This window comes from Micromesistius poutassou (genome assembly GCF_964030765.1).
Source record: "Micromesistius poutassou genome assembly, chromosome: 13".
NCBI classification, from domain to species: Eukaryota; Metazoa; Chordata; class Actinopteri; order Gadiformes; family Gadidae; genus Micromesistius; species Micromesistius poutassou.
Window position 1 is genome coordinate 18379961 of NC_140283.1, and position 10907 is coordinate 18390867.

General features: G+C 50.6%; 1 protein-coding gene across 1 annotated transcript in view; it reads left to right on the plus strand.

The window, feature by feature from the left end:
- LOC311357277 (cGMP-inhibited 3',5'-cyclic phosphodiesterase 3A-like) overlaps positions 1-10907 on the plus strand; it is a gene marked incomplete at its 5' end in the record, with an annotated part of 34767 nt that overhangs the window by 15626 nt on the left and 8234 nt on the right. The window contains 1 exon segment of the mRNA XM_084477179.1: positions 7411-7461. Coding sequence (XP_084333305.1) covers positions 7411-7461 — 51 coding nt within the window.

Here is a 10907-nt window from a genome sequence, read left to right on the forward strand (position 1 = left end):
CCAGCATTTCTGACGTTTTTATCCCAGAATGCATAATGTTATGCGATGCAACGCAACACGCTTGATCTGAAACTGGCCTACTCTTTATGCCGTTGGTCTCCATATCTTGTGAGCACTGTTCAAATCGTACATCATTCGGGAAACGAGACTAGCTGACATCCGCTGACGACACAAAAAAAACAAAAAACGATATACTGGGGGGTGAGGATGGGAAGTATTTTTATTCAACCCCTAGCCAAACGGGTTCAGGGTTCGAGCCCCAGACGAACCCTCCCTGCTCCTTCCCGGAGATGTATCTGTGTTCACGGCAAAGTCGCTCTGGATGGAAGCGCATGTTTTCTGAAATGACCGAACGATATTGGCAGCAGTACTTAACCTCCCTGCAGCCGGTCTGGGCCCGGCCGAGGACTAAAGCCGGCCCCACAAAGCCGCGCTGGCACCTTGCAGGCCGTACGCAGCGCAGGCCTGTAAAACAAATAAACAAGTGAATGCTGTGTTTCCAGACTCCAGCGGCAGCAGCAGCAGCAGCAGCGGCGGCCCTGACTGGACCATTATACACTAATGGCTTTGGCATGTCCTTTTTGGGGGTAAGGGAGCGACGGGGGGTTGGGTGGAGGTGGGGGTGGGGGGGGTTGGGTCGGGTTGCCAGGTCTGTACTAGTCAGTTCCCCCCTTTTTCACCCGGTAAAAAAAAAAAAGGTGTAGGTCTGGAGATTTGTTTTGTTGCTGGTTAAAAGGCGGTTAAACCAGGTGGTGTGGTATTGAATACAGAGGTATAACTCTTGGCGTGGTCGCGGGTTCGAGGCGCCCCGGGCGATTTTTACCCAGGGCGTGCACACGTGCTGCCCCGGGATTGGAGCGTAGCGCCCTGCATTGTGTTTGATGTAGTTTTTGAGGTCAGTATGTAGGGTAGTCCCGCAGAGGGTCTTTACTCTGGGGAGAGCAACGAGAGAGAGAGAGAGAGAGAGACAGAGAGAGATAGAGAGAGTCACAGAGAGATAGAGAGGGAGAGAAAGCGCTACAGAGGGAGAGAGAGAGAGACACAGAGCGAGGAAGAGAGAGAAATCGAGAGGGAGAGAGAGAGAAACGGATAGAGGTAGAGAGATAGAGAGCGAAAGAGAGAGAGAGAGAAAGAGGGGGAGATACAGAGGGAAAGAGAGAGAGTGAGCTCTACAGACGGAGGTAGAGGGAGACAGAGAGAGAAAGAGAGAATAAGAGAGACAGTAAGAGAGATAGAGAGCGAAAGAGAGAGAGAGAAAGAGGGGGAGATACAGAGGGAAAGAGAGAGAGTGAGCTCTACAGACGAAGGTAGAGGGAGACAGAGAGAGAAAGAGAGAATAAGAGAGACAGTAAGAGAGATAGAGAGAGAGATGCGGGCTGCCAGATTCGGTCCCCATCGGGGGAGATGCTGCAGGACTCACACACTCCCTGCTCCCATTAGACAGGCTTTACTCACTCGCAGGAACGCTCAGGAGACAAATCCCATTGGTCACACTTCAGGAAGTGGAAGACGGGGAGGAAAAGGAGTACAAAGGGAGGGGGGGGGCAGGGCGGTAATCGTACAGTAGACACAGTACAGATGCAGCGCCGGTGTGACACACACACACACACATTCAGTGTGCGTGTGTGTGTGTGTGTGTGTGTTTGTGTATGTCTACGCCTGCCTGCACTGGCCAATGAGAGAGGTACTTTGCGAGTATGCAAATGCCAAAATGGCTTATAGGTGTACATGTGCTAATCTATGCGCACACACGCGCGCGTGTATGTGTGTATGTGTGTGTGTGTGTGTGTGTGTGTGTGTGTGTGTGTGTGTGTGTGTGTTTCCCCCCCCCCCCCCTTACGAAGGCCCCCTCACTTTGGCAGTTAGACTTAACGACTCCCTCCTGTGATGACGCAAATGGCCCACGCTAGCTGACCCCCGTGGTACAACTTGTAAAATATTAGCCAGCAGGAATAAGGAGATGGCTTTTCCTCCACTCTCCCACTTAAACAGGCCAGGAAGGCGGGGCTCTGGAGCCCATTGCTCCCAGCCAGACCCCTGGCTTCTCGGGCTGGGCTTGGAGGGCTGGAGGGCTGGGGGGCTGGGGGGCTGGGGGGCTGGAGGCATGGGGTGGGGGTCTGAAGAGTCAAACAGCTTTAGGTTAGCCCTACGATCCACACACATGCTAGTGATACGCAACCTTGATGCTAAGCCTGACAACACAGCGTCTGCCTGTTGCACGATTACTTTTATGCCGTGACTTTGTTGCGAAGCGGACCACAATGTTGCAGGAAATAATAATACATTTGTTTTTCTCACAATAGTCCCTCAAAGACCAGGTTTAACTGCACCGGTCAATGCATTAATGATCGCTTTTGTACGTGAGGGACACATCTTAAATCTAAAAGGGACATATTTCAGTCCCAAGACAGGGCCACATGTACAGGTATGGTTCAGGTCTCCGGACTACCGCCACCTGCAGGTGGACCGGAGAATGACACGTCAATACCACACTGAAGTGTCTTGAGTAGGTCGGTCTGTTGATTTTTATTTGTGGCTTGATGAACGTGATGCTATTCTTTTTTGAGTCTATGTTTGTGTTTGAAGCCCTATTGAGCCAAGTGTTGAGTGACCTACATTCTGACAGTTAAAGTGATCATACTCAGTGGTGCGGGAGAAAGCACACAGCCTTCTTTGAACACAAACACAAAGACTGAACCGAAGTAAGTGAAATACTGAGTCACCTCAGGGTAAACTCCAAAAAGCATGTGTGTGTCTGTCTGTGTTTGTGAATCTCTATTGCCTTTAATCAGAGCAAACCATGACCTCCCAACACGGCAGCAGGGCTGCGATTGGACCCCGTCCCACTCTCCATACCGTAACAACAGCAAACAATACAGTCCATTGCCTTCGTGTTAGCCGTCGTTATTTGCAGCCTTATTTTGATAATGCTCCTTCTCTATCTCTCTCTCTCTCTCTCTCTCTCTCTCTGTTGCCATCACAGCAGGGGTGATGTGGTTTTGAGTCCTCTCTGTTTTTTTACAGGAGGAGGTGGGTACGGCTGTATTTGTTTGAACGCCAACAGACTCTATGCTGGTGGGTACAGCAGCGTTCAGACTACCACAGAGTTATCTTCCGGATGGTAAAAACCAAATCCAAACTACTGTAGGATAATGTCGATTTAATCACGCATCCTTCCTCTTAGCGCACAGATCCGCTGGCGTCCTTCATGATTCGTCCTCCTCCGATTACACACACACACACACACACGCACAGAGACACACACACACACACACACACACACACACACACACACACACACACACACACACACACACACACATATACATGGCAGGTCCGGGTACGGGTATAAACCGGCTATGTCATCAAATGCCCTGATGGAGCGTTCAAGGAGACACACATCAAACGCCCGGGGGCCTGAGGGACGGAGCTGGACACGGGTTCAAACAGACACAGGAAGAACGCGAGCGGTGCCCAGTTGTTGAGCCAACTGCGGTCACGGCGGTTCCAGTTATTAGCATTAGAGCAGCAGTCAGACATGATTGTGTGCTCCGTGTTACGGACAAGACGCCGTTTGATCCTCCAGATGCCATCGTGTGAACGAGCCGCCCCGGAACGAGGTTAACGTCTGTCTGCACTGCAGACGACGACGGGCCCCCAGACGGACGACCGCTCCGCTGTTGATTGATTTCTTTTTTATTAAATGCTTCGGGGTTTTGGGGGTAATGAGACCAGAGGCAAGCAGGGCCAGAATCGTCCTAGATGTTAGAGCGGCTCGGAAATACAGTACAGAGTCGAGAAAGCGGACTTCAAACTTGCACATTAAAAAGTTTGAATTTGCCTTCAAATTAAAAGTGCTGGATTGTGTCCAAGTTGCGGCGTGGGTTCATTAGAACCGCGCAGCGCGGCTTCCGAGTTCTTCATTATCTTTGAAGGGCAACACACAGTCAGCAACGTGAGACAGACGGTGTAGCACACAGAAACACCGTGTGATGTCTGTGTTACCTGAAGAACACGCACGCACGTCCGATGACATTGTACACCGTCATTTAAAAAAAAAAAACAACGCCTCGCCGGTCCCCAGCCCAGATGTGCGGACTCTGAGCGGCCGAGGGGGGGGGGGCGTTGGGGGGGGCGGGGGGAAGTGGCTTCTTAGCGCTCTGTTGGCACAGGCAGGTCAATAACAAACAACCCCGGTGGATTCCAGCCCTATGTTTGTGCGTTTGACAGCAGCGTGTTTGTCCAGAGCCTCGGAGGGGAAGGGGAAAGCTGGGCCTGCGGTCGGTGGCCGGGGGCCATCACGGCGGACAAGGCCCCGCTCTGCCCACTGGTAACCCGCACGGCTACGCACTTAGCACTCCTAGCGCTCTTAGCAGCGTCTGGCCAGAGCGGCACACCGCAGGGTTTCCGCTGGCTGGCACTATGCGAGGCGGTAGAATGTGGCTCGCTCACTTTTCTTTTTGCCGGTATTGTTGTTGTAGGGGTTTTTTGATGTTTCTTTTTTTCTCCGTTAATCTTCAGGCCGTTTTTTTTTTTTTTTTTTTTCTCGTTGTTTGGCGACGTGTGTTTCGGTGTGATGGCTTTACGGCCGACGGGAATAAACGTCGGGACGGGGTTTAGGGGTAAACTGTTTATCGATGGCCTTTTGGGAGCCTTTACCTTTGACTTGCTGGGCTCTGGATGTGCTGTGTTTCACCCTGGAGGAATGGGCCCCCTGTTTTTCGGTGCACTATGCTACGTTGGGGAGCTTGTGCCCCTCTCACACATAGGATACGATGCTCACATTTGGTGAACGCCGCCTTTGAACTCTCCTTTCTTTTACACACTATCGCGGTTGTTTTTAACGTATAAATATTTAGTTGGATCATAACTGTACACTAAATCCACACAATTCGTCCTCATCAGAGCCAGAAACTAGAAAAAAAAAGGGTTAATGCTGTTTTCATCTTGTTTGAGTGTCATGTTGCTTTTGTAGAAAAACGCATTCTTAAACTTTTAAAGATCGCAAACTGCTCTACCCTCCCAAGTGCTGTCGTCAGACGGTTGTCAGACTGCTTTAAATCAAGAGTGTTGCTTCAAGTGAAGGGAAGACGCCGTGAAATCGGGCTTATTGCGAATTACTAGAAGCCGTAATGAATCTAGCGGGGGGTGAAACAAAGGGCATCACTTCTCCAACCGTGGCCTTTCTAAGCAGGGGCCTTGGAGATGAAGAGAAGAAATATATTGTGAAACGCAGGCTGAGGCTGCCTGTTCCTGCCTGCAGGGTATTCGAGAAGAAAAAACCTCAAGAAAACATTTCTGAGGAATCATCATTCATGTGCGGTTTGAACTCTTCAGACACAATGAAAAGTTACAGCAGCAATGTCAGATATGTGTGTGTGTGTGTGTGTGTGTGTGTGTAGGTGGTTTCTTTTGGGCTTTTTTCGTTTTGTTTGTTTATTTTTCAGAATAATTCATGGTGTGGGCAAATATGGCATTTCATATCTTCGATTTTACAGAGTGCAGTATAGCCTATTAAGACAACCAAGACATCTCTATCCAACGTCTTTGAGTGGCTTTGATTGGTACACCGTTCACGAAGGATCGCTCTCATGTGTTTCTTCATTACATTTTCATTTGTGTACCAGAGCGCAGACGCACCTTTGTCCCCTGACTGGGTTTGTCTTCCTGTCAACGTGAGGCGATGAGAAAAAAAAACGGTGCTTACGCAAGACCCCGGCATTGTTTACATGACCACGGCGGGCTCCTCCGCTCTATTAGGAAAGGCCTGTCATCAGGCGAACAGCGCACCGCAGCCATTACAACTCTTCAATCGGCTCTCAACGCCGCTCCGCTCTTGTTGAGTCTCCCCTTTTTATTCTCCTTTCCAACTGTCATTCAGTGGCGGCGGCGTTTTAACGTACGACGAGGCTGTGCATGCCTGATGGGGGGGCTTTCTACGTGACTCGGAGACAGAGTGCTGATCGCTCGTGCCCTTTATCCTTTATAGTTCCGTTGAACATTAGACCGCGACGTACCGGGAAGGAAGTGAAGCTATTCTTCGTAATCGTCTAATCCTTCCTCATCATAATAAAACGTCCTTTGTCAAAACAGGGCAGTGACCCGCGTCGCAATGGTCTGCCATTAAACTCAGAGACAGAAACCGTTGGTGAACCGGCAAGAGTGAAGCTCCAAGAGGCTGGCAGTCCGGTTCTAGTCTAAACGGTCTGATCTGATGATAGGGACCTGTTCATTACACACGTCTACAGCAGCCTATTGCTGTAGAAAGGCAGTAGGACCTCTGGTGGGAAACGTTCCATAAACAGAGCAGTAATCCAACCCCATACTGACATTGCCCTTAACTAAAAACCTCCTGCAAACCCCCCAGAGGGATCCCAGCTCTGCACCCTGCACCCCGGCCCCCCCCCCCCCGTTTCCCCGTTCCCCCAGCCCCCGAGCACAACATGGCTTCCACATCGCGGGCCGTTTGTCTGCGTTGTGCTGGCGGAGTCTCCATCCCACCGGGGGGGGGGGGGTAGAGAGAACCTCCTGAGGGGCTCTGGGAGGGGACGGGTCAGGGCAAAAGAGGAAGAGGGTTTGTCGTGCGTTTTGTTACCGTTTTCTCGGTGGGTTGTGTGTGTGAAGGTCTTGTGCCTCGTTCCCTGCAGCAGAGCGAGGCTCTGGGTGACTCCTGTACCAGTGGAAAAAGGGTTTTAAGAGCCCCCGCGGGAGCACACGGCGGTTGGTAATTAGACGGCATAAAAGTCCTCACTTTCCACCGGGCCATTAGGCGGTGAATGGGAACTAAAGTAAACCGAACCTGACTGTGAAATTCTATTAGAGTCCGACGCTTTAATGGAATGTGAAAAGCAGGCGCGCACACTCTGGCGTTTATGTGGCGCTGGGCTTTCTCACGTCATCGGGCCCCTACTCTCTGCTCTCAGCTTGTAAAACACCACCAAAGAAAATACTTACTGTAAAGCCGCATCCGTATATTTCTGACCACTAGAGGGGAGCCATCGGTCGTTATGCCCGTTATGTAACGCGATAACATCTATTATGTAAACATCATTTTTGTAGAACGGATCTTGTAAACAAAATCGGGGAGCTTTGCTCCTTAATCCTATATTATGCTCCTTCTGCAATGCCGTATTATTGGATTTGTCTGCAAACTTTCAGAACACAAATTAAAACCAGACCGGTCTCCGGGTCGTTCCGATCTATTCTCCTCATAAGAGGATTTGTAGGAATAACAATATTTTGATTGGTCCCAAATTTCTCCGCTGGGATTATCGATGTACATATGACCTTCTCCTCCCCGGTCATTTGTCCCACCAAAATAAAGAGGGAAGCAGTGCAGTAGGATGCTGACCCAGCACACAGAGCGCCCCTACTCACCCTGAGCCTCTCTCTCTCTCTGTGTTTCCACAGATGTTGCCCCACTCAGAATGGGACCACAAGAGAGGCTCCAGAGGCTCCCAGGTCTGTGCCATCTCAGTGTTTACCTTTATTTACATCACAGCGTGTCATAGCCCCATGGCACACCACGCACACACACCCAACTGTGTAGTAATCGTCCGGTCTGGGACCACAACCCATGTCAGTATAATATCGATGCATCTCCCAGCTCCAGGTTTTACTCGTTGCTTCCAATTAGCTTTGGCGGTGAACTGCATTGTTCAGATTTATGCTCCGTCTTCCCACCAGCATCTCTGCAGCGCTGTGGTTACCTCGGATTTGGCATCGGCTACGTTTTCTAAGGCTGGGGGATTTGAAACGAGCGAAAGTGAGGCACGTTGAACACATGCAGGGCCTAATAGAGAGAGCCAAAACACATGCTTGTGTCCGCTAGGCTTCCTTCCACAATTTCTTCTATACATATGTCGTGGGCGGCATGTGATTGAGTGTGTGTGTGTGTGTGTGTGTGTGTGTGTGTGTGTGTGTGTGTGTGTGTGTGTGTGTGTGTGTGTGTGTGTGTGTGTGTGTGTGTGTGTGTGTGTGTGTGTGTGTGTGTGTGTACGTGCCGTCGCTCACAATCGTGTGTGTGTGTGTGTGTGCTTCCAGTGCGGTTCTCGGGTCTGAGCCTCGTGAACGGACACAGGCGCTGTGTATTTCTTTTTGTTCCCGTGTTGCCGGTCGGAGAGGTGATGTATAGTCGCATTGGCAGGGCTCCAGGGGGGGTACAGGAGGAAACACAGCAGCGATGGCGCTGGCCAGGCCCCAGTGCTGTTGTTGTGGTGTCGCCGTGTGGCCACCGGCCTTATCAGGGAGGATATCCTCCACCCCCAAGGAGAATGCTTGGACGTGAGTGTCCGCCGTGACGCTCGGGGCTCGGAGCGCAATAAACACAGAAGATTTAGCTGGACGAAAAAAAAAACGGCGAGGGGGAGTTTTGCAAAAAGGACAAGTCCTGACCGTAGATCATCCCCCTTTTAACCGTGAAGGATGACGCCGATAACTGAGTGCTGAGCTGGACTGTGATGCACTGTAACGTGGAGTTACAGAGGGTACAAGTGTCGATCAGCAATTTTTTTTTCCGCATCGCTTTTTTGAAACGCTGTCAGAATGTGAATTGATGGCAGAGGAACGACGGACGCCAGGCCAGGCCCGTTGTGTCTGACGGATGGAACCCCCCCCCCCCCCATCCCCCACCCCCCCCCAAGCTGTCAGAGTCGGGGCTCGGGTTCCAGACCTTTCTACAAACACTGGGAAAGTGAACACAGGTTCCACCAGGGGAGTTCTCCTCCTCCACCGGGTCCAGATACTAAGAGCTGACGCGTCAGAACCCGGGCGCTTGTCTTGGCCTCCCCTCTCATCTCCTGCCTGTTTTCCTTTGGCTCCCGTTTCCTGGGGCCGTATTGTTAGCTATAAGAGAGACTTGTTGAGTAGTGTGCGTGTGTGCGTGTGCGTGTGTGCGTGCGTGCGTGTGGGTGTGTGTGTGTGTGTGTGCATGTGCGTGTGCGTGTGTGTGTGTATATATCCTACACGTTGCTTTGGAATCAGCATGGTTGATTGACTGGTACTGGGCAGTGTTTGCCAACATGCATAGGGGCTTGCAAGTCGACGGAGCCTTGTGTGACTGTCTAACCCCAAAACATTCAGAAACCATAACTGGTAAACCCAAAACACGGAGTTAGCCGTTTGGGAAGAGCGAGTTCCGAGCGACCCACAGGCAGCCACACCAGACGTCACTTTGAGGTGCGTTAGAATCTTACTACGCACACAACTTCAAATGTTTCGAATCAGCGTTTTATTTCATCTTCCCTCCGGGAGTTGAGGTCTGTGTGTCTCCCGGCTGGACATCTAATACAGCTCCGTTCTGTCGTGGGACTGGGGTCTTTGGGGGGAGTTCAGTTGTGGGCTGGGAAGGTTCAAGAAGAAGACTTTGCTGTAAAGGCCTTTCGCCGACCACACAGAGGATGTGAGCAACAGGGAGGGGACTCCTTTTGTTTTTGGTACAATTTACATCAGTCACATATTTGCCCTGGAATGGACACAGCGATGCACGGAGCCATGTTGTTGTTCTGAGCATTTCTCTTGTTTTTTTTCCCCTTCGACGTGACGCTGAACCAAGACTACCGTCAGACTATTATGAGACTCTGGTGAGTCTGTGGTGGGCCGGAGGAGCCGGGGCCTCAGCAGTGCTGATGGGGGCTGAATATGTGACCACATCCATCTTCCTTCAGTTAAACTCACCCAGGAAACACCATCTGCTTAGTGCCGTGGGTCTGCTAACGTCTCCTGATCCTCCTCCTCTGCTTTCATTTAGCTCTCCGTTTGGGTTGTCTATTTGGTTATATGTATATCTATCTATCTGTTTATTAATTTATCAATAGATCTATCTATCTATCTATCTATCTATTGGTCTGTTTGTCTGTCTATCTATATATCTATCTGTTTGGTTACATGTATATCTATCTATCTGTTTGTTTATTTATTTATTGATATATCTACTATCTATCTATATATCCATCTATCTATCTATATATCTATATCTATGTATCTGTCTGTCCATCTACTTATCTATTTACAACGCTATGTTATCAGTCTGTCTGTCTGTCTTCCTACACTCCTTCCCTTTTCCTTGTTTCCTTCCCTCTGTCCTTTCCTCTCCTCCTCAGCTCCTCGCTGTCTCCTATGTGAAGTTGTGAGCGTAGTCCGTGAGCACCTCTGTACGGGGGGGGGGGGGGGGGGGGTGAGGGCGAAGGCGGAGACACCGAGAGACGGGGGAGAGGAGAAGAGAAAGGGAGGGAGATAGAGAGACACTGAGTCACTGAGTCACTGAGTACGGTGTGTTCCTGTTCTGTGATTCACTGTGTCGTGGCTCTGCGAGCAGCAGCAGCAGCAGCGGCAGCGGCGGCGGCGGCAGCAGCAGCACGACCCCCAGCTCCTCGTCAGATAATCAAAGCAGACAGATGCAATCAGGGCCATTAAAACATCCGGCCGCCGTCGCCCCGATGGAAAACCGCGCGCCAAGGGGCTTTACAGACCGAGAGGGGGAGTCGGGAGTGTCAGTGACATCACCTCGGCCCCAGACAATAGATGGCCTGTGGTGGAGAAAATATGCATGCATCTCCGTAATCCAGTGCTCTCACCGTACTTAGGTTGGTCAACAAGGGCGTGTGTGTGTGTGTGTGTGTGTGTGTGTGTGTGTGTGTGTGTGTGTGTGCGCGTTCCTGAGCGAAAGAAGGAAAGAGAGATGGAGTGTATGTGTGTTGATTTTTGATGATCCAGTTCGTAATATGGAGGAAGGTTAGCTTACATAGGAATGTTGTGGCCTGACTGTGTGTGTGTGTGTGTGTGTGTGTGTGTGTGTGTATTGACATTATTTTAGGCACTTGAAAGAAACTGTATTTAAGTGTTCTGCATGGTCAGACCGTTTCTCTCGTGTTTGTCCGTGCTTGATTGTGTACGTTTTTGCGTGTGTG